The sequence below is a fragment of the Loxodonta africana genome, chromosome 12 (genome assembly GCF_030014295.1).
Source record: "Loxodonta africana isolate mLoxAfr1 chromosome 12, mLoxAfr1.hap2, whole genome shotgun sequence".
Classification (NCBI taxonomy): Eukaryota; Metazoa; Chordata; class Mammalia; order Proboscidea; family Elephantidae; genus Loxodonta; species Loxodonta africana.
The window spans coordinates 88,018,549-88,042,562 of NC_087353.1; the positions used below are offsets into that span (position 1 = coordinate 88,018,549).

General features: G+C 48.8%; 1 protein-coding gene across 6 annotated transcripts; it reads left to right on the forward strand.

Moving 5' to 3' along the window:
* The first annotated feature begins 790 nt into the window (after positions 1-790).
* On the forward strand, positions 791-17,121 carry NYAP1 (neuronal tyrosine phosphorylated phosphoinositide-3-kinase adaptor 1). 6 transcript variants are annotated; one of them, XM_064295876.1, is made up of 7 exons: positions 791-899; positions 2,057-2,208; positions 3,735-4,090; positions 4,528-6,051; positions 6,904-7,269; positions 7,368-7,477; positions 8,011-17,121. In XM_064295876.1, exons 2-7 carry the CDS (start codon positions 2,141-2,143, stop codon positions 8,278-8,280), a joined length of 2,694 nt encoding a protein of 897 aa, XP_064151946.1. In that variant the 5' UTR covers positions 791-899; positions 2,057-2,140; the 3' UTR covers positions 8,281-17,121. The 6 variants fall into 6 exon arrangements, with proteins under 6 accessions (XP_064151946.1, XP_023397518.2, XP_023397521.2 ...); XM_023541750.2 differs by lacking the exon at positions 791-899 and having other exon boundaries at positions 956-2,208; XM_023541753.2 differs by lacking the exon at positions 791-899 and having other exon boundaries at positions 957-2,208; positions 6,904-7,122.
* Positions 17,122-24,014: the final 6,893 nt, after the last annotated feature.

Genomic DNA, 24,014 nt, shown 5'->3' on the forward strand with positions numbered 1-24,014 from the left:
ACCGCACCTGGGCCATGGCCGCGGTGGTCGAAGTCAGGATTCGGACCCTGGTGCGCTCAGGTCCTGGCGGAGGGCGCCGGCAGAGTCAAAGGTTATGGGGTGGATGACTTGGATTGCATGGGAGGACGGGTGGAAGACTTTGAGCCTAGGCGAAGAAACAAGGTCCCGGCGCCTGGGAGGCTGCAGCGGGAGGAGACCCAGCCCAAGCGAGCCAGCTCCCGCGCCCTCCCCCCGCACCTGGGAGGCGGAGGGGAAAAGGCGGCGCGGCCAAGGGAGCAGGCACCCTGCTGGGCAGAGGTGCGGAACGTACGGCTTCGGACTCTGTGAGCCCCTCCGCCGGAAAGCGGCCCCCCCCTGCCGGCTTCACTGCCTCACTGCACCCTGGCCCCGCAGCCGCAGCCTCGGCCCCTGCCGGACGCCGGGTGCGGACCCGGCCAGTGCCGGGCGCACCGGGTACGCGCGTGGGTGCGGGTCCTAGCTGCCGCTGGGGGGCGCCACTGCGCCCCGTGATCTGCTCCGCCGGGGCCTAAGAGACAGAGGCAAGCGCGGCCCGGCGGGGCAGGGGCGAGGGGCGGCGAGGAACGGACTCCCTGAGGCGGGGGCGGGCTGGCGCCGGGCCCCCAGCGCTCCAGGACCGTCCTCTGAACCTCCGCCCGCGGGTTCCGCGGCCCCCGCACCGCCCACCCCAGCCTCCCCGTGTTGCCACTCCCGCTCCGTCCTTGGAGGGTGTGGAAGGGTGGGTTTGGGGCCGGGGGCGGGTCTGGGGGCGGACCCGGAGGCGGGGCTGTCTCTGCGGCAGGGCCCAGCTCCGCTCCCTTCGGTCTCTCTCTGTCTCTCCTCCTCCCACCTCCTGCTCCGGGCGGAGCCCGGCATGGGGGGGCCGGCGCCCGGCAGGCCAGGTACGATGATGTAGAAACTGGGGAGGCTTGGTGCGGGGAGGTGGGGTGGGGGGGACAAGGGACAGGGAGGATTGGCGGGGCGAAAGGCGGAGAAACCCAGGGTAGCAGGACAAGGGGAAGGGGAGGGATGCCCGGGAACCTGAGGCCCTAGGATGGAGAGGGGGATGAAGCAGGCCAGGTTTGAAATAAACAGGGGAAGGGGTAGGACGGCAATGAGGAGGGGCGCCTGGGAGAGAAGTGAGGTTGAAGACGAAAAGGAGAGTGTGGTTTGGGGGAAGGGAACCCAGAGCAGGTATGGAGGCCGCAGCCCAGAGGGTAGCTCTGGGGCCAGGCTGGAGACCCCGTGGGTGGGATTGAGGGGCGGGACTGGAGGAGGGAAACCGGGAGCCTCCCAAATCCTGGAGAAGGAAGAAGGTGATCTGGGCCATCAGTGAGGGGCCAGGGGCTGGAATAGGGGTGGACCGAGGCCCAGGCCCAGAGGACTGGAGGGGGGACAGCAGGGAATAGAGGTGGATGAATGGGTGGATGGTATTTTAGATGCTCAACCAGAATGCCCCCTACCCTTCCTTCAGCACCCCCACCCTGCCCTGGTCACCTCCCCCCAAGCCTCAGGGCCCAAGAGGGGTTGGGGAGTCTGTCTCCCTCTTCCCCAGTGGGGTGCAATGTACGCAAGTAGGCCCTGGGCACAACTCCTTGTCTGTAGGTGTGTCCAGTTCTGTGTAGCAGATTTGTGTGTGTCTGGATGTCTGTGTGTGTCTGTGGGTGTGTCGGCGGGTGTTTGTGTGTGTCTGCCTCTTCCTAGGTTAGTGTTTACCTGTGCCGGTCCTCGGTCTGTGGCTCGGAGGTTTGTGTGTCTGAACGTGTCTGTCACTGCGGGGTTGATCTACGTGTGTGCGGCCTGTCTGTGCTGTATCAGGATGAGACTCTGTTGACATGATCTCCCTGGAGTGTTTGTATCTCTGAACACCTTTGTCAGGGTGTCACTCAGTGTTTGTCTGTGAGTCCTAAAGGCTGTGTTGGGTTTTCTGTGCCTCTCTGTCTTGTTTTCCTCTCTGAGGACCCAAATCACATCCCTTCGCCTTTTTGTCTTTCTCATTCATTCCTGGCCCCCCACCCACCCCACATCTTTCTTTTCTTTTTCCCCCCTCCCCATCAAGTGGATCCGGGACCCAGGGAGGGCCGTCCCCCGGGCCTGGTGGCGCTGAGCAGGGACCCCCAGCCCCCACCTCCTGCCCCACGACATGAACCTCCTCTACCGAAAAACCAAGCTGGAGTGGAGGCAGCACAAGGAGGAGGAGGCCAAGAGGAGGTAAGGCTGCGGGTCCTGGCTTCCTCCCGGTCTGTCCCACCTCAACTTCCCCATTTCTGGGTTGCACCACTTGTGCCGTTCCTGGGTCTCAACGGTCTTGTCATCAGTGAGCCTCCCTGATCGTAGAGTCCTGTGCTCAGCACAGAGTTGCTGGAATGGCACATGCCCTGTCTCAGGCCTTTTCCCAGCTCTGGTGCCTGGCCTGGCCTCCAGAGGGTTTCTAGCTCAGGAGCACCCTCTTCCCCAGAGGCCCGAGTCACTCCTTCCTGACTCACCCTGGCATGTGGTCTTCTCACTGTCAATTTGGGGCTGGCTTTCTGACTCCACTGTCACCTGACCTTGGAAGGGACAGGCCCTACTGCCCTCATAGGGTCCAGGGAGTTGGTCCTTGGAGGGGACATCAGAGAAGACTCATTTGGCCCCCTCCCAGTCTCCTCTGCTGTGGTAGGTGAGTGGCCAAATGTCAGGGTTATCTGTGGGGTGACATGCAGCCTGGGTTCTGCAGATGAGCTAGGGCCGGGGAGCCCTCCCTCCCCCCAGCTGCCCTCTCTCCTCTCCTTGCCCTCCCAGGGACCTGGGGCCTGGCCTCTCCCATCTCGGTCCCTTCTCCTCTTCACTCCCATGGACTGCACAGCCTCTTGGAGCCTGAGTCAGAGCCACCTCTTGCTCTCTTCTTCCTCCTCAAAACTGTGGAGTTTAATTCTAGTTGTTAATTAGATTAATCAGAGCTATCACTGTAGCAATCACTCCCTAATGAAGGGTTAGTAGACAGGGCCTTAACGAGAGCCCACCCACAGCAGTTTTCCCCTCTTCCCTGCCAGCCACCCCCCTTCACTCACATTCAGGGACAGTGAAAGAGAATGGGGGTGAGCCAGGGAGAGTGACAAAGACAGGACAGCACTCGATGGGAAGCATGGACATGGGGGGGGCAGGCCTGGGGGTGGCAGTGGGGGTCTCACAGAGGACAGCAGCACCAGGGAGAGGGACAAAGGGAGGAAAAAGATCAGCTGGGGAGGCTGCTATGGAGATGCTGCCGCGGTACAAAGGTCTGGGAGAGGAGGAGCAGTGTGAGGGTGTCAGCCACAGTAGATGGACCAGAGCGGAGACCAGAGGTCAGGTGTGGGCCAGTGTGGGAGTGATCTGGGCAGCAGAGCTGTAGTAGCAGGTGTGGCTCTCTGTCCAGAGGGGCTATGTTGCCTGGGTTTGCATTTCTCTACCTATATGTGTGCAGTGTACTGGATATGCCCGGCATGGGATCTGCCAGCCCCAGGGTCACACCCCTGCACACATATTCACCCTTTCTCTCCTCCCTGCCCTGATTTCTTTGCCTTTTTTAAAGCCTAGGGATTCAGCCAGAAGCCCCCTACATCTGTGCCTTGAACCTTCAAGCTTCTCCTCATCCCCACCCCAGACTCCTGTCCTCATCCCTGGGGGGCCACAGGGTTGCAGACCTCACTTAGGGTGGAGGAAGGGGAGGCCCAGGTCTGAGGCCCAACCTTGCTCCATATTGGGTCTTCTCTCCCCAGCTCCAGTAAGGAGGTGGGTCCCGCAGGCCCGGCAGGGCCCGGGACTGGCCCAGGGCCCGGGGTCCGAGTGCGGGACATTGCCTCGCTGCGCCGCTCCCTCAGGATGGGCTTCATGACGATGCCCGCCTCCCAGGAGCACACCCCCCACCCCTGCCGCAGCGCCATGGCCCCACGTTCACTCTCCTGCCACTCCGTGGGCAGTATGGACAGTGTGGGGGGTGGGCCTGGAGATGGCGGTGGGGGTCTCACAGAGGACAGCAGCGCCCGGAGACCCCCAGCCAAGCCTCAGAGACACCCCAGCACCAAGCTCAGCATGGTGGGGTCAGGGGCAGAGATGCCCCCCACCAAAAAAGCAGGTGAGCCACCCCCCTTCTCAGGTGGAGCTGGGAACTGGGAGGATCCATTCCAGGCCAGGGGAGGCCTGCCAGGGAGGGTTCATTCAGGAAAGAACCAAGGAAGTGGAAGGTTCTATTCTCAGAGGGTGGGCCTGAGATGAACCATTCAAGGGCAGGGAAAACTGCCTGAAAAGTCCATTCTTGGGAAAGGGGTGGTCTTGGAGGGACTCGAGGTTGGGAGAGAATTTAGGGTGTGAGTTGTTGATTCTGGGGAGTTCCTTAGAAGGACGGAGGGCTGACTGGTAGAAAAGAAACCTATAAGGGCTGAAAGTTGAGGAGTGAGGAAAAATGAAGAGACAGATATGTCCTTACAGATGAGTCAAGAGGTTAAGAAGAGTCCCCCCTTTTCCTTCCCCTACTAAAAGCTTGATTTATTTTCTCTTTTCCATCCTGTCTAGGCTCACAGAAGCTGACCCCAGAGAGCCGAGAATCTAGCCGGAAGGTTCCTCCACAGAAGCCCAGGCGAAGTCCCAACACCCAGCTCTCTGTTTCCTTCTATGAGTCCTGCCCTCCAGCCCCTTCTCCTCGAGGAGGGAACCTACCCTTCCAGCGCCTCAGTAGGGGGTCACACGTAACAGGGGACCTTGATGTGGGTGCCCAGGAAGAAGAGCCCGTGTACATTGAGATGGTGGGGGATGTCTTCAGGGGAGGAGGAAGAAGTGGAGGATGTCTGACTGGGCCCCCTCTTGGGGGTGGAGGCCCAACCCCTCCAGCTGGCCCCGACTCAGACTCTGAAGAGAGTGAGGCCATATATGAGGAGATGAAATACCCGCTGCCGGAGGAGGCAGGAGAAGGCCGGGCCAATGGGCCCCCCCCACTGACAGCAACCTCCCCACCACACCAGCCTCCTGTCCTTCAGTCCCATGCCCACCGCCGTCCAGCTTCAGCCCTCCCGAGCCGGAGGGATGGAACACCCACCAAGACCACTCCTTGTGAAATCCCCCCACCTTTCCCCAACCTCCTTCAGCACCGCCCTCCACTCCTGGCCTTCCCCCAAGCCAAGTCTGCTTCCCGAACCCCTGGCGATGGGGTCTCAAGGCTACCGGTCCTCTGCCACTCCAAGGAGCCAGCTGGCTCCACCCCAGCTCCCCAAGTGCCTGCACGGGAGCGGGAGACGCCTCCCCCACTGCCTCTGCCTCCTGCTGCCAACCTGCTGCTGCTGGGACCGTCGGGCAGGGCCCGGAGCCACTCGACACCTTTGCCACCCCAGGGCTCTGGCCAGCCCCGGGGTGAGCGGGAGCTCCCCAACTCCCACAGCATGATCTGCCCCAAGGCGGCGGGGGCGCCGGCAGCCCCCCCTGCCCCGGCCGCCTTGCTTCCTGGGCCGCCCAAGGACAAGGCCGTGTCTTACACCATGGTGTACTCGGCAGTCAAGGTGACCACGCACTCTGTCCTGCCAGCCGGTCCGCCCCTGGGTGCTGGGGAACCAAAGACTGAGAAGGAGATCTCAGTTCTCCATGGGATGCTGTGCACCAGCTCGAGGCCTCCTCCCATGCCAGGGAAGTCCAGCTCCCACAGCAGTGCCATGGGGGCAGCAGCTGGGGTCCTCCACCACCGAGGTTGCCTGGCCTCTCCCCACAGCCTTCCAGACCCAACTGCAGGCCCTTTGACCCCCCTCTGGACCTACCCAGCTGCAGTAGCTGGGCTCAAGAGACCCCCTGCCTATGAGAGCCTCAAGGCTGGGGGGGTGCTGAATAAGGGCTGTGGAGTGGGGGCCCCGTCCCCCATGGTCAAGATCCAGCTGCAGGAGCAAGGGCCCGATGGGGGTGCCTTCGCCAGCATCTCCTGTGCCCACGTCATCACCAGTGCAGGGACACCAGAGGAGGAAGAAGAGGAGGAGATGGGTGCCACCACATTTGGGGCAAGCTGGGCTCTGCAGAGGAAGGTCCTGTATGGAGGGAGGAAGGCAAAGGAGCTGGACAGTGAGTGAGGGGTGGCGAGTGGCTGCGGGAGCTGGGGGCTCAGTTAGAGGGGTATTGGTGATGGTTTGGGGGAGTTGTTGGCAGAGTCACTTGGAAGCCACAGCCCATTGTCCTCAATGGGGAAGTTTTCTGGGAAACCAGAGATGAGGGTGGGCAGGAAGTCTAGCGGCATGGGGTGGGGGTAGTATCCTCCTAACTGTCCTGCTCTACTCCCTGCCCCTCCCTTCCCTGGGCTGCAGGGGTGTGTTTGTGAGTGTGCGCACACTAGGAGCCAAACACAGCTGCCTCCCAGCAGTTACCATGACAACCTATCCAGACAGGAGGGAGAAGAGCGGCAGGCCCCTACTGTTGCCTGGCAACGCAATGCTCTGCCAGGCCTGCTCTGGAGATGATCTTAGCTCACAGGCAACTCTTCTCCCAGTGGCCCCCCTACCCAACTAGGGCCCAGGATTTGGGATTCTCGCCCTCCTGAGGAACAGCACCCCTAGTCTCAGTTTCAGGGGGGTGCTCATTCTGGCTCTATCTGGGGCTACAGGGGCTCTGAAGCTAAAGCTGGGGCAGGGGAGACTCTTCTGACCAGGAAAAACAGTTTAGAAGCAGCAAATATATGTGACTCTCAGCCTCACAGGAATGGTACCAATGGGTAGAAAAGAAGGTGGCAGTACCAGGTTGTGTGTGTGTGTGTCTGTGTGTGCGTGCGTGCGTGCGTGCGTGCAGTAGGGTCCCACCCATCCACGCTGTGGCTTTCAAATGGGCAGGTCGTTCTGGTCTGTCCGTGGTGTAGTATGTGTGGCTGGGGGCACAGCAGGATCCCTTCCATATACAGGCACTCAGCCCTCCTTGTCATCTCAGCAGAAGCCGAGGAGGGTGCCCGGGCCTGGAACGGCAGTGTGGAGGGTCCAGGCAAGGTGGAGCGTGAGGACAGGAGCCCTGTGGCATCAGGGATCCCAGTGAGGAGCCAGGGGGCAGAGGGCCTGATGGCCAGGATCTACCATGGAGGGGACCGAGGAGGGAGCCGCACAGCGCTGCCCATACCCTGCCAGACCTTCCCCGCCTGCCACCGCAATGGAGGTGACACCCTTCCTGAAGACGCACGGATGGGGCTGGCTTGGGAGGATCCCCGAGGGTCCAGTCCTTGGACTTACTATATGCCCTGTACAAAAGCATGTCCTAGGCCCCGAATCTTAATACCACATCTGCATCCCCTTTCCTTCTCTGGTGAGGTGGGGCCCAGCTGGGGCGGGGCTCCCCTCAGGGAGCTGGGGGGAGGGGAAACCTGGAGCCCCTTCACTCCTCTCTCCTCCTTCTCGCCCCAGACTTCGCGGGAGGCTACCGCCTGGGGCGCTCTGCCTCCACCTCTGGAGTCCGGCAGGCCGTGCTCCATACACCCCGGCCCTGCAGCCAGCCCAGGGACGCCCCGAGCCAGGTGAGGAGGAAGAGGAGAAAGTTTGGTTTTTCTTTTATTTGGGAAGGAGCAGTTAGGGAAGACGGCCCGGGTGTGGAGGGAAAGACAGCAAGAGGTCCGACTGGGGCCTGAGCCAGCATGGACCATGACTGATAAGGTTGGAGGGTGAGGGTGTCCGAGGGAGGGTCCCGGGAAGGGGCTGCTTAAGAGGGGGAGCGAGGCCAGGTCTGGGTTGGAGATCAGTCTGGGCGGCTGCTTGTCGGTGCGCCTTTGTGCAATTTGGGAAAGGCGCCCTCTCTGGGTGGACGGATTGGGAAAGTGCATTCGCTCTGGGAAGACAGTTTTCAGAAGGCGCTCCTCAGGGCGACACAGGCACAAGCTTGGCCGAGCGGGCAAAGGCTGGATTTCGGCCCCAGTTCACCCCCACAGCCGGGGGAGGGGACTTGTTCCTGGAAGAAGACAGTGGCAAAGGGCCTGTCACTTCTAGGTCCTTGACCCCCCCTTTTCCTTTCTCCCCTCCGCCCGTGGCCGGTGGTGGGGAGGAAGGGGCACAGACCCCCCCTGCGCTGCCGCTGCCGCTGCCGCTGCCGCTACCCCTGCCCCCTCAGCCCGCCCGCGAGCGGGACGGCAAGCTGCTGGAGGTGATCGAGCGGAAGCGCTGTGTCTGCAAGGAGATCAAAGCGCGGCACCGGCCGGACCGAGGCCTGTGCAAGCAGGAGAGCATGCCCATCCTCCCCAGCTGGCGGCGGGGGCCTGAGCCCCGCAAGTCTGGCACCCCGCCCTGCCGCCGGCAGCACACGGTCCTCTGGGACACTGCCATCTGAGGAGGCCGGGGCGGGCACCTGGACTGGGGAGTGGGGCGGGCCGTGCCCGGTCTCTCCTGGGAGATTTGCCTTGAAAGACGCTTGAAAGACTAGGTGAGAGAGAGCCAGGGAGACCCCCCTGCCCTCCACCCCAGCCCCCAGAGACGGGAAGTCTGCCAGGCTCATTGGGTTTGGGGCGCCAGCAGCAAATTTGGGGGAAGAGAAAGGTTTGCTTGAGGTTGGGAGTGAAGCCCTCTGCTGCTGTCCCCACTGGGCGCAGTATACCCCTCCCCCTGAGAGGGCAAAGGCCAAGCCAGAGTCCAAGCAGGTGGGAAGGGGAGAGGGGATAGGGAGGAAGAAGGGGGATGAATCAAATGAAAGAGGGAGTAGCCAGTAAGAGGTAGTGGAGCTCTTTTTATAGAGTCGGGAAGGGGGAAGGGGTATTTATTTTGTTATTTATTAGTTTGGAGGGTAATTCTGGGTCCTTCTTACCTACTCCCAAACAGGGAGTGGGGCGTTGAGGCAATTAAATGGAACCAAGTTTGCACTCTCCCCATGTCTAAAGGCCCCACCATCTGTGCCCACTCCAATGCTAGGGCCTGGGGAGTGGAGTGGGATGAAGGGAGGGGCTCAGGTGAGCTGAGGGCAGCAGGCTCATTTACATACAGTATTTACAATGTGCCAGAATTTGGTAGTGCGTGTGCCCTGCTCGGAAAGAAAGGCATCTTATTTAGCTCTGGGGTGAGGGTCTAGTGCCAGGGATGGGGGGGATGATGGGGAAGGAGGGAAATTTCAGTGGGTGGGGGGTGGGCAGGGTATTTATTTAAATTAAAAAAAAAAAAGATGTCAGGAACTTTTTTTTAATTCCTTTCTTTTCAGAATAATATATTAAAAGACTAATTGATCCTAGAATTGGCTTCTTATATTTCACAGTGTTCTCTGCTTGTCTTAAATTTGTTTCTTTTTCCATCTTGCCCTTGGTTGGTGGGAGTTGAAGGTTGCTTGGGGAGGGATGAGTGGCTGTGGCGAGTATCAGGGAGCAGTGGCATTTGAGGTAAGTCTTTGGGAGTGCCACCAAGCGGTGACTCAATAAGTGTTTACTGGGCATCTGATGTGTGCCCAATATTCAGATGTGAAGCCTGCCCTCAAGCAGCTTATAGCCTACTCAGGGAGAGAAGAGACCCGAGACAACAAACAATACTGCAGGATAAGAGAGGGACAGGGCTGGAATCATCAAAGAAGGCTTCTTGGAAAGTGAGCCCAAAAGGACAGGTAAGGTTTGGATGAGCAGATGGGGAGAGGGAAAGCCCAAGGCCACACGATATGACTGCAGAACACTAGGAGATGGGGAGGGAAGGGAAGTTTGTTTCAGTAATGCAGAGGGCAACGAAGAGTCATCACAAGTTGATGAGCATGACGGGACATGATGAGGCTGGTTCAGAAAGATGAGCCTCAAAGGAGAATGCTGGTCTTCGGAAGGAATCCCGCTGGGTGGTGAACAAATCACCAGGGGTGAAGATAGGGAGGGTGTGCCGGAGAATGGAGGGCAAGGGAGAGTAGGAAAACATCAGGATGAGGACGGAAGAGCCCATGTGATTGGGAAAATGGTGTCACCTTGACAGAGTAAAGAAAGTGAGTTGAAAGTGAAGGAAGAACACTGAAGCAATGATGAATGTTCTGGTCTGTTACCAGCTAGAATAGAGTTTCAGAAAAAGGTGGGCAGTGCAAGAGATGATAAGTGGTATGAAGAACATTTTTTTAAACTTAGTTATCTGTTTATTTTCATTCATATTAGAAAAAGGTATAACTAGCCATCAGACTTGTTATTTCATGGATATTATTGGTCAGGATGAAGCCAGATTTATTTCTAATGAATTGGTATACACATACGAAAAATTAAGACACAGGAATGAGAATTTCTGAAATTTAGCAAACACCAAGGTAGAGGTAAAATGATGAGAGTTTGGGAGAGAAGACAAGATGTGGACATTGGTAGTCATCAATATAGAAATGGTACTTGAAGACATGACCTAGAGCTCTATAAGGGAAACGATGGCTAGAGATAAGAAAGGGGACTGCTTACAAAATATAAATGAGCAATAGCTTTTATATAACTAGTTAGAAATTTAATGGAAGGAAATATCCCATTCATAAGAGCAACAAAAGCCATAAAATACCTAAAATTAACTGAAATAAATGTACAGGAGCGATTTTCAATCAATTAATAAAACTAAGCTTTCCAATTACTTCAAAAAGGGAGACTTGAATAAGCAAAGAGTAATAACTTGTTCTTAGATAGGAAGACACGATAATATAAAAGATGTCAGTTTCCCTAACTCCACAAATTCAGGGCAGTTTTTAAATCCCCAAGTGATTGGGAAACTTGGGAAAATAATTTGAAATTCCATCTAGAATGTTAATGAGAAAAGGCAGAGCATTCTGAAAGAGAAGAATAATGGGGATATCTCTCATTACTAAAAATGCTAAAACTTGAAAGAAAACCACAGAGTACTGATATTGGCACAGGACTGGCACAATATATCAGAAAAAAGAGAGTAAAGAGATTCAAATCACATGGGAATTTAGTATGTATATGATAAAGGTGGTATTTTAAATGGGAAAAGATTAATTAGTTAATCATTGTTTTTTGAACAGTTAACAGTCTCTGGGTACCACAAATGGTTAAGCACTCCTATACTAACCAAAAGATTGCAGTTCAAATTCCTCCAGAGGTGCCATGGAAGAAAGGCCTGGCAGTCTATTTACAAAAGGCCACAGCCATTGAATGACATAAAGCCACAGTGTTGGTAGTGGCATAGGACTGGCACAATCCATCAGAATACAGAGTTCAGGAAGAGACCCAAATCACATGGGGATTTAGCACGTATAGGATAAAGGTGTTATTTTAAATTGTCAGGGAAAAGATTGTTATTTAATTTTTTAAAAACTATTTTACTGTGATTTTGGAGAAATTTTACATGGCAACTGAAGTTCTCATTTCACAATTTCTACACATTCAATGACATTGGTTACACTTTTTACAGGGTGTCAGCATTTTCATTTTTTCCATTCTGGTTCTGTTTCCATTAAACTAGCTTCCTTGTCCCCCTTACCTTCTTGTCTTTGGTCTAGAAAAAAGGTAGACTGTTAGGTCTTACTTAAATGATTGTTTAGAGGAGCACAGTACTTCTGGGTGATAGTATTTATTTTATGAGCCATTCTGTCTTTTGGCTGAGAGGTGACTTCCTGGAATAGTTTAAGTTCCAAGCTTAAAGGGTATCCCAGGGCAATAGTCTTGGGGGTGCCTCTAGTCTCTACCAGTCTAGTGAATCTGGCCTTTTTTAGGAATTTGAGTTTTGCTCTACATTTTTCCCCATTCTATTTGGGACTATCTATTGTCGCTGGTCAGAACAGTGAGTAGTGGTAGCCAGGCACCATCTAGTTCATCTGGCCTCAAGGTAGGTGATGCCATGGTTCACGCAGACTATTAGTTCTGTAGACTAGTTTCTTCTTTGAGACTTAGGTTTCCTTTTGCTCCAGGTGCATGGAGACCAATAGTTGTATCTTAGATGGCTGCTCACAAGCTTTAAAAACCCCAGGAACAACTCACTGAACTATAATGTAGAACATTATCTTTATGAGCTATGTTATGCCAGTTGACTGAGTTGCCCCCCAAGACTATGGTCCTAAACCCTTGTGATCGTTAAGGTTGTGTGTCAGTTTGGCTGGCCCATGATTCTCAGTGGTTTGGCAGTTAGGATGTAGTTTGGCAGTCGTATATTGATATAATCACTTCCATGATGAGATCTGATATAATGCGATCACCTCTGTGATGCCATCTGCTGTGAGTAGCCAGTCAGTTGAAAGAGAGTTTCCTTGGGGGTGTGGCCTTATCCAATATAGGTGGACTTCCTGCCAAGGCTCGTGGGATTTTTGCTCACTCTGGATCCGACAGCAGGTTCCTGTTCATCTCACCTCTGGTTCTCGGGACTTGAGCTAGCAGCTTACCTGCCAATCTTGGGATTTGTCAGCCTTTGCAGCCTGTGAGCCAGCAGCCTGCCATCTTACCTGCTGATCTTGGGTTTGCCAGCTCCTACAGCTACGTGAATCAGGAGAAGCCTCCAGCCTGATCCATAGACTTGGGACTTTTCCAGCCTCTACAACCACGTGAGCCATTTCCTTGATATAAATCTCTCTCTATATATATATACATATATTTATATGCTTCCTGGTTTTGTTTCTCTAGAGAACCCAGCCTAAGACATTTGGTGCTGAGAGTGGTTCCAGAGAAACAAAACGGTAAGGATGAGTTTTCTAAATTGGTTCTCAAGTCTGGTTAGTCTTAAAAATGTTGATGACTCTGCTTCAAGTAGTAAAGAGGGCACTGCTAATCCATGGTGTTAGGAGGCAGTAGAAATTAAACAAAACCTTGCCACCAATAGATCAGGTATTCGTGACAGGCTAGGCTCTGAGTAATCATGTGTTTGATAACTTTCTACGATTTTGTCATAATTAGAAGTACAAGAAAGCTGGTTGGTTGGTCCTAATTTGGCTAAACAAAGTGGTGAAAGAAAGAGATGAGCTCAGGGCTTCAGGGTCAAAGCTCAAATGCCATATAAACAACCTCAAAGTTTCCACTTGTGCCTTGAAAGAAAGCCTTGTTTCTTATAGTAGCAGAGCTGATATTGCCAAAAACCAAACCCAGAATCTTATCATAAGAACAGCTGAATTACAATACTAACTGAATTCCCAAACTTGGATAGTGTCTGAAGTTAAAGTGAGGGCATTGATTGGGAAGAAATGGGATCCTGAAACTTGGAATGGGGACATATGGTTAGATAATCAGGAAGCTAGGGACACTGAGCCCCTAAGTTCCGTTGAATTATTCCTTCCAATAGAACCAACCCTCTCACTCCCATCTGAAGAGATTACTCCATCTTTGTCTACTAAACTGCCCTTCCCAGTAAAACCATTAGCTCCTCCACGTCATCTGATGAGATTAACCCAGCTGTGTCTGAAGAGCCTTTGTATAAGTCCTTGCCTGGGGCATCACCTGAGCCAGATGCCTTACAAGACCTTACTGAATGTTTGCAGAACAAATCCCCACCCCCCATTTTTTTTCTAGATCTATAACTAGACTAAGTCCTAGTGAGCCCCAAAAAGTCAATTACAAAGCATGACCCAGGAGGAGATATGCTACACTTCAAAAGAACTGCTTGAGTTTCCTAATATGTACATGCAGGGATTACTGCTACCGTCAAGGACTTAAAGGATGCAGGGGTGGTGATTCCCACCACATCCCCATTCAACTCACCTATTTGGCCTGTGCAAAAAACAGATGGATTTTGGAGAATGACAGTGGATTATCAAAAACTTAACCAGGTGGTGATTCCAATTGCAGCTGCTGTTCCAGATGTGGTTTCATTGCTTGAGCAAATTAATACATCTCCTGGTACCTGGTATGCAGCTCTTGATCTGGATAATGCCTTTTTCTCCATACCTGTTTTGAAGGACCTACAGAAGCAGTTTGCCTTCAGCTGGCAAGGCTAGCAGTATACTTTCAGTGTTCTACCTCAGAGGTATATCAACTCTCCAGCCCTACAGTCCTCGGGGACCTTTCTCTTCCACAAGACATCACACTGGTCCATTATATTGATGACATTATGCTAATCCTACCTAGTAAGGAAGAAGTGTCAATGACTCTGGACTTGTTGGTAAAATGTACTAGAGAGTGGGAAATTAGTCTGACAGAAATTCAGGCGCCTTCTATCTCAGTGAAACTTGTAGGGCTCCAGTGGTTGGGGCATGTCGAGATATTCCTTCTAAAGTGAAGGATAAGTTTTTGCATGTAGCCCTTCCCACAACTAAAAAGGAGTCACAATGCCTGGTAGGCCTCTGGATTTTGGAGGCAGCATATCCTTCATGTGGCTATGCTTATCAGGCCTATTTATCAAATGACTCAAAAAACTGCTAGTTTTGAGTAGGGCCCAGACCAAGAGAATGCTCTACAACAGGTTCAGGCTGCTGTGCAAGCCACTCTGCCACTTGGGCCATATGACCCAGCCAATCCTGCTTGAAGTGTCAGTGGCAGATAGAGATGTTGTTTGGAGTCTTTGGCAGGACTCTGTCGTTGAATCACAGCACAGACCCTTAGGATTTTGCCATCCTCTGTAAAAATAACTACTTTTTTGAGAAACAACTTTAGGGTTGTTACTGGGCCTTACTAGAGACTGAACATTTAACCATGGGCCACCAAGTCACCATGCAGCCTGAGCTGCCCTTCATGAACTGGGTGTTGTCTGACCCACAGAGTCATAAATTTGGACTGCACAACAGCACTCCCTCATGAAATGGACGTGGTATATACAAGATCAGCCCCAAGCAGGACCTGAAGATACAAGTAAGTTGCATGAGGAAGCGCCCCTAATACCCATGATTCCACTCCTGTCACATTACCTTCCATCTCCCAGTCTGCACCTATGGCCTCATAGGGAGTTCCTTATGATCAGTTGACTGAGGAAGAGAAAACTCATGCCTGGTTTACAGATGGTGCTGAGCGATATGCAGGCACCACTCAAAAGTGGACAGTGGCGGCACTACAGCCCCTTTCTGGGACCTCCCTGAAGGACAGTGGTGAAGGGAAATCCTCCCAAAGGGCAGAACACTGAGCAGTGTACCTGGTTGTTCACTTTGCTTGGAAGGCGAAATGGCCAGATGTGTGACTGTGTAGTGATTCATAGGCTGTCGCCAATGGTTTGGCCGAATGGTCAGAGACTTGGAAGGAAAATGATTGGAAAATTGATGACAAGAAGGTATGGGGGAAGAGGTATGTGGATAGACCTCTCTGAGTGGGCTAAAGATGTGAAGATATTTGTGTCTCATGTGAATGTTCACCAAAGGGTAAACTCAGTACTGGAGACTTTTCACAACATGTGGATAGGGTGACGTGTTCTGTGGAAACCAGTCACCCTCTTTCCCCAGCCACTCCCGTCATTGCCCAATGGGCTCGTGAACAAAGTGGCCATGGTAGCAAAGAGGGAGGTTATGCATGGGCTCAGCAACATGGACTTCCACTCACCAAGGCCAACGTGGCTACAGCCACTGCTGAGTGACCAATGTGCCAGCAGAAGAAACCAACACTGGGTCCCCAGTATGGCACCATTCCTTGAGGTGATCAGCCAACAACCCGGTGGCAGTTTTATTACATTGTAACACTTCCATCATGGAAAGGACAGCGTTTTGTTCTTGCTGGAATAGACACTCTGGATATAGATTTGCCTTCCCTGCATGCAATGTTTCTGCCATGTCTACTATCTGTGAACTTACAAAATACCTTATCCACTGTCATGGTATCCCACACATTGCCTTGGGTCAAGTGACTCATTTCACAGCAAATGAAGTGCAGCAATGGGCCCATGGTCATGGAATTCTCTGGCCTTACCATGTCCCCCATCATCCTGAAGCAGCTGGCTTGATAGAATGATGGAATGGCCTTCTAAAGACACAATTACAGGGCAGGCGAGGTGGCAATAACTTGCAGGGTTGGGGCAGTGGTCTCCAGGAGGCTATATGTGCTCTAAACCAGCATCCCATACATAGTGCTGTTTCTCCCATAGCCAGGATTCATAGGTCCAGGAATCAAGAGGTGGAGATGGGAGTGGTACCACTCACTATTACCCCTGGTGACCCGCTCACAAAGTTTTTGCTTCCTGTCCCTATGACTCTATGCTCTGCAGGTCTAGAGGTCTTAGTTCCAAAGGAAGAAATTCTCCCACCAGGAGACACAACACTGATTCCATTGAACTGGAAGTTAAGAATGCCATTTGGCCACTCTGGGCTCCTCATGCCTCCGGATCAACAGGCAAAGAAGGGAGTTACTGTATTGGCTGGTGTGCATCAAATATTTTGTTTTCTTCACTTATAAAATATAAAATGTAAATAAGGCTCATGCATTTTTAGTTGTATGCATGTTAGTTGTATCATGTTAGGTGCAAGTATAACTTTATAATGTCTTTATTCAGAGATTATGTATGCTTTAATTAGATGTATACAGGTGCCAAATTGATAAGGGGTGGACCATGATGGTTAAGGTTGTGTGTTGACTTGGCTGGGCCATGGTTCTCAGTGGTTTGGCATTTATGATGTAGTTTGGCAGTCATATAATGATGTAATCACTTCCATGATAAGTTCTGATGTAATGGGATCATCTCCATGATGGGATCTGCTGTGAGCTGCCAATCAGCTGAAAGGGAGTTTCCTTGGGGGTGTGGCCTGCATCCAATATAGGTGGACTTTCTGGGAAGGCTCGTGGGCTTTTGCTTGCTCTGAATTCTGCAGCTGGCTCCTGTTCATCTCACCTCTGGTTTTTGGGACTTGAGCTAGCAGCTTACCTTCCAATCTTGGGATTTGTCAGCCTTTGCAGCCTGTGAGCCAGCAGCCTGCCATCTTGCCTGCTGATCTTGGGTTTGCCAGCTCCTGCAGCTATGTGAGTCAGGAGAACCCTCCAACCTGACCCATGGACTTGGGACTTTTCCAGCCTCTACAACCACGTGAGCCATTTCCTTGATATAAATCTCTCTCTAGGTATATTTATACGGTTCACTGGTTTTGTTACTGTAGGGAACCCAGCCTAAGACAGCTATCAAACCCAGTAACTCAATCCTGCAAGGTATTTGTTTATGACTAAGATGTAGCCTGGAAACCCTGGTGGTATAGTGGTTAAGTGCTGCAGCTGCTAACCAAAGGTCGGCAGTTCGAATCTGCCAGGCGCTCCTTGGAAACTCTATGGGGCAGTTCTACTCTGTCCTATAGGGTTGCTGTGAGTGGAAATCAGCTTGACGGGACTGGGTTTGGTTTGGTTTTTTGGAAGAAGTAGCCATCGCTATGCCCTCTATGTGCTTTATTTTATGTATTTAATCTTTTTTTTTTTTTTTTTTGAACAAGGGTATGGGGTGTGTGGGAAGCTAATCTCTATCTCATCCATTATGCCAAAATATTTAAATGTAAAAATAAAATATTAAAAGCACTAAAGGGAAAGTGAGTGAACATTCTTATCGCCTTAGAATGGAGAAGGCCTTTCTAAAATGACATGAAAACCAGAAAAAAATAAACCAAAAGACTTTTAAGTTTGATCACATTAACAATGAAAACATATTAAACAATTTTTAAACAATTAAAAATATGGCAAAGTTAAACTACAAATATTAAACTGGGAAAATATTTCTAAAACAAATTTTAATACTCATACAGTACATACATATGATACTATATATCTTATGAGTCTATATGAGAAAGAAAAAACTATCCAAAGAAATTAACAAAGGACTTGAACAGACAATTCAACAAAGAAACAGAAATGACCATTTGCCTGGAGCAAGAGGAAGGAGAGTCAGTATAGGAGTATGAAATGGATGTGTGGCTAATTGCCTTAAAAAAAAATGCCTCCTTTGCCATGAGACCAGAAATGGATGGTGCCCAGCTACTGTTACTGGATATTTTGATGAAACAGTCTATAGGAGAATCCTGATCAAAGGGGGGAAGATGTAGAACAGAACTTCAAATTTTCATGCAATCCAGTCTTCCTGGAGCCATGGAGTCTGGATGAACCCCTTAAACTATTGTCCTGAGATAATCTTTAAACCTTAAACCAAAAATTCCCCTGAAGTCTTCTTAAGACCAAACAATACTTTAGCTTAACTAGTAAAGAATGTCTGCCTTGAGCATTATGCTCTTTTAAGATCTATCTGTATGGAAGCGAAGTGGTAACAGCAACTCGAAAAATTAGATAGGAACGTTAAGGGGCAGTGAGTTTATGTTAATGGGGGAGGAACAACTTCAAAAAGGAGCGTGAGAATGATTGCACAACTCGAAGAATATAATCAACGTCACTGAATTGCACATGTGGAAACTGTTGAATTCGTGTATGTTTTGTTGTGTATATTCTTAACAACAACAAAAATGAAATAAACTATATTTTTTAAAAACCATCATCAACTATTTGGTGTATATCCTTCCAGGCCTTTTTCTACATAAATATTTGCAAAGAAATAATTTTTCTAAAAATGGGTTATTTTGACATATACTTTTCTGCACCTTGCTTTTTATCCCCCCATTTACTAATTTACACGAACAGCCTCTTCTCTTTAGGACGTTTATATTTTCTACATTCTAACAGCTTCAGTTTCCATTGTTGCCATAAATTATTTAGCAAGGGCTATACTTATTTTTTTTTTTAAATACTTATGGACTTTGGGGTTGTTTCCAGTTTTTAATTATTTCAAACAATGCCTCAATTAGCATCCGTGTACATTTAGCTTTGCACACTATTTCCCGGGGATAAATTCCTGGAAATTGAATTTCTGAGTCAAAAAACATGCACATTTAAAATTTTTAATAAATGTTATTAAACTGACCTTCAGAAAGACTGTACCAAAAAAAAAAAAAAAATTGCCGTGGAGTTTTTTTCTAATTTTATTAATTTTGGTGTTGAGAATATACACAGCAAAACATAAAACAATTCAACAGTTTTTACATGTACAGTTTGTTGTTGTTGTTGTTAGGTGCCGTCGAGTCTATTCCAACTCATAGCGACCCTATGTACAACACAACAAGACACTGCCTGTTCCTGCACAGCCCTCTCAATCGTTATGTTTGAGCCCATTGTTGAAGTCACGGTGTTAATCCATCTTATCAAGAGCTTTCCTCTTTTTCGTTGACCCTCTGCCAAACATGATATGTCCTTCTCTAGGGACTGGTCCCTCCTGATAACATGTCCAAAGTATGTGAGACAAAATCTCTCCGTCCTTGCTTCTAAGGAGCATTCTGTCTGTACTTCTTCCAAGATAGACTTGTTCGTTCTTTTGGCAGTCCATAGTATATTCAGTATTCTTTGCCAACACCATAGTTCAAAGGCATCAGTTCTTCTTTGATCTTCCATATTCACTGTCAAGTTTTCAGATGCACATGAGGCGACTGAAAACACTATGGCTTGGGTCAGACACACCTTAATCCTCAAAGTGACATCTTTGTTTTTTAACACTTTAAAGAGATCTTTTGCAGTAAATTTGCCCAGCGCAATGCATCGTTTGATTTCTTGACTGCTGCTTCTGTGGCTGTTGATTGTGGATCCAAGTAAAATGAAATCCTTGACAACTTCAGTCTTTCCTTTGTTTATCACGATGTTGCTTATTGGCCCAGTTGTGAGGATTTTTGTTTTCTTTATGTTGAGGTATAATGCATACTGAAGGCTGTGGTCTACAATCTTCATCAATAAGTGCTTCAAGTCCTCTTCACTTTCAACAAGCAAAGTTGTTCAGGAGTCTTCCTCCAATCCTGATGCCCTGTTCTTCATATAGTCCAGCTTCTCAGATTATTCGCTCAGCGTACAGATTGAATAAGTGTGGTGAAAGGATACAACCCTGACACACACCTTTCCTGGCTTTAAACCACGAAGTATCCCTTTGTTCTGTTTAAATGACTGCCTCTTGGTCTAAAGACAGGTTTCTTATGAGCATAATTAAATGTTCTAGAATTCCCATTCTTTGCAGTGTTATCCATAATTTGTTATGACCCACAGCGTTGAATGCCTTTGCATAGTCAATAAAACATCTTTCTGGTATTCTCTGCTTTCAGCCATGATCCCTTCGACATCAGCAATGATATCCCTTGTTTCATATCCTCTTCTGAATCTGACTTGAATTTCTGGCAGTTCCCTGTTGACGTACTGCTGTAACTGCTTTTGAATTATCTTTGGCAAAATTTTACTTGCCTGTGATATTAATGATATTATTTGATAGTTTCCACATTCTGTTGGATCTCTTTTCTCTGGAATGGGTAAAAATATGGATCTCTTCCAGTTGGTTGGCCAGGTAGCTGTCTTCCAAATTTCTTGGCATAGACAAGTGAGCACTTCCACTGCCACATCCATTTGTTGAATTGTACATGTACAATTTAGTGACATTGATTACATTCTTCGAGTTGAGAAACCATTCCCACCCTTCTTTTCTGAGTTGTTCCTCCCTTACTAACATAAACTCACTTCCCCCCAAGGCTCCTATCCAATCTTTTGAGCTGCTGTTGTCAATAATGATGATTATTTTGAGGTCTGAGAAGAGAGGGGACTTAATTTACTTTTTTAAAAAGCTCATATTTCTTGAATTTTTGTGTGTATGTCTTAATTCTGATACTGGAAAAAATTTATTTTTAAAGACAAAAAAGTAGTAGTAAAGTATTCAGGAGAATGAAGACAGGGGACAGGTGATTGTGCTCAGTGACATGGAACCAAAGCAGTAGTGTCAGGCACTATGGAGCCCAAGTGTGTGGGTTCAAATCCCAGATCTACATTTAGAGCCAAGTTTCTCTGTTGCCTTAGCTACAAAACAGGCTGATTAGAGGACTGTTGAGATTGAATAAAACAGGCTAAAGAGAGAGGGGTAGGGATAGAGATGGAGAGGGGTGGAGACGGGAAAGAGATCAGAGCTTTAGCAGAGCTGCAGTAAGAGGGGAGGAGTGGAGGAAGGGAGGGAAGAAGGGGAGAAGGGTAAGTCAAAGGCAGGCATTTGAGGTTGCTGTGAGCTGGAGCTGCACAGCCCTTCTGCTAGCCAAGCTCTGAGGCTGTAAAGAGTTAGGAGTTTAAAGAACTCAGGCAATGTTGGAACTATAAACCTCACGTAAGGAACGGAGGCAAGAACACTCTTTCAAAGTCAGCCTAGACCCTGTCATAACTGAACCTAGTGTAGCTCACCAGGGACTACGTATCCCCTCCTGGGATCTGACATATCCAGCTGGTCACTGAGGCGCTTCTAACACTGACTTTTTGAAACTGGGCACACACAGCCAGAAGTGAGAGGGCTCTGGAGCATTCAGGTCAAGAGGAAGACAGGAGCAGGATGAGGAGAACTTCACTGGGAAGGCCAAGGGTCCAAATCAATGGGGAAAGAAAAGACCTCAGAAATAATATTCTGCCTCAGTTTCCATGGCCCATCTTGCCTATTTAGATCATATTTCAATTCTGAAGAAAGATTTCCATGAAAGACTACCAGGATGGTGCAACAAGACTCAAGAGTAAACTTAAAGAGGCTTCCAGTGGCCAAAGGATGGCATCATTTGAGCATCAAGAAGGGTAATAACTGCAATGCATTGAGACACAAATGTGTTTAAATCATAATGTTAAAAAAAATTGCCCAGCTTTGAAGGATGCTAGGGGACCAACTCATTTTGAAAACTGGTAAGTAAAGAATCAAGCACCTGCCTGACTTTATCAAATAGTAGATAAAGGGAACTTCTCATAGAAATATTCTAGCTAATAAATGAAGGAGGAATTTTAGAATTGAAATATCACCCTGAAGTAATGACCCAGGAGTTGAGCATAAACTGCAGCTAACATCACACATTACATCACACCACAAAAGACAACCAGACAATATGTGCCTCCTAATGGAAGAAGAACACACCAACACCTATGAAGTATTCTTGCAAAGAAAGACAATCTGGGAAATATGATTGTCTTAGTTACCTAGTGCTGCCATAACAGAAATACCACAAGTGGGTGGCTTTGACAAACAGAAATATATTCTCTTACAGTCAAGGAAGCTAGAAGTCTGAATTCAGGGTGCCAGTTCCAGGGGAAGGCTTTCTCTCTCTATCAGCTGAGGAGGAAGGTCCTTTTCATCAATCTTCTTCTGGGTCTAGGAACTTCTTGGCCCAGGGACCCCCGAGTCCAAAGGATGCACTTCACTCCTGGCTCTTCTTGCCTGGTGATAATGAGGTCCCCCTCCTTTCTGCTTGCTTCTCTCTTTTATGTCTCCAAAGAACTTGACTCAAGGTACAATCTAATCCTGTAGATTGTGTTTCTTCCTCTAATCCTGTCTACTTAACATCATTAAAAAAAAAAGAAAGAAAAGCCAAACCCATTGCAGTCTAGTTGATTCTTATTCAGAGTGACCCTATAGGGCAGAGTAGAACTGCCCCGTAGGCTTTCCAAGGAGCAGCTGGTGGGTTCGAACCACCAAGCTTTTGGTTAGCAGCTGAAGGCTTAACAACCGTGCCACCAGGGCTCTGTTAACCTCATAGCTGTTAGGATTTACAACACATAGGATAATTACATCAGATTACAAAATGGAGGACAACCACACAATACTGGAACTCACGGCATAGCCAAGTTGACACATATTTTTTGGGGACACAATTCAACCCATAACAGTGATCAAACCTTTTGATGCAACTACCAATTTCAGGAAATGCAAAGGAGAGAGGAACATGTTAAACAATGCCAGGGGATTCAACTGGCAAAATCAAGACTGTGGGAAACTACTCAGGACAAACAACCTAGATTCATCAATGAATACACTGCAAGGAAAAGTAAAAAGATGGAGAAGAAGCTGTAGATTAAAAAGACTAAAACATATCAAGAGTCCCTTGGTGGTAACAACACTTAAGCACTCAACTACTAACTGAGAAGTTGGCAGTTCAAACCCATCCAGAGGCACCTTGGAAGAAAGGCCTGGCAGTCTGCTTCCAAAAGGTCACAGCCTTGGAAACTCTATACAGCAGTTCTACTCTGCAACACATGAGGTCACCATGAGTCAGAATCGACTTGGCAACAACTGGTTAAGACATAGGAGCCCTGGTGGCAAAGTGGTTAAGCAACCAGCTTCTAACCGAAAAGTCGGTGGTTCTGACCCATTTAGCTGTTTTACGGGACAAAGATGTGGCAGTTTGTGTCCATAAAGATTACAGCCTTGGAAACCCTATGGGGCAGTTATACTCTGTCCTATAGGGCTGCTGGGAGTGGGAGTAAGATATACCAACCAATTGTGGCCTGTGGACTTCAGATCCTGATTCAATCAAACTAAGAGAAAAATCATATATTTACATGGCAGCTAGGAATATGAGCACTGAATGGATATTTGAGGATTTAAAATGGATTATTATCAATTTTTTAGATGTGATAATGTATAATGGCTAAGTACTTTTAAGTCCTTAAAGAGATACATACTGAAATATTAATGGAGTAAATGATATGATGTTTGGGATTCGCTTCAAAATGAAATAGGAAGGGAGAAAGTGCATGGGAGAAACAAACAAGAATGGCCATGAGTTGGTAATTGTGGAGGTTGGATGATGGGTACATGGGCTTTCATTACGTTGTTTTGTCTGCTCTTGGATCTATTTGAAATTTTCCACAATTAAAAGTTTAGAAAAATTCAGGGTGATGAGTCAAAATTTTTCCTTCTTTGGAAAAAATGAGGGTTGGGAAGAGATGATCTGGGAAGCCCCTCCCAGTGCACTTGCTTTCCCTCAAATTAAAAATAGCCTTTCGATTTTACAAAAGCAATATATACACCTTGTAGAAAGTTATCAAATACTGAAAAGCAAAAATAAAAACACCACATTCCCACCACCCGAGTTTACCATTTAACAGCTTACTCTAAAATAGTACTTTTTCTATATATATGTACATACATATATGTATATACATATATATGTGTGTGTGTATATATATATATATATTTTTTTTTTAACAAGATGACCCTACTGTTTTGTAAGCTGCTTTTCTGGGTTTATGATCTCCACCTCCACATGTCAATAGATTTTCATCATATCTAATACCTAGGCCATATATACATTTCCCTAATTGTCCCCCAAAGTGTCCTGGCATAGTGCATTTATTCAAAATGGGATTCTATCCAGACAATGTGTTGCATCTGGTTGTTATGTTTCTTAGTCCTTTCTAATCTAGCAAGTTATTTTTGCTT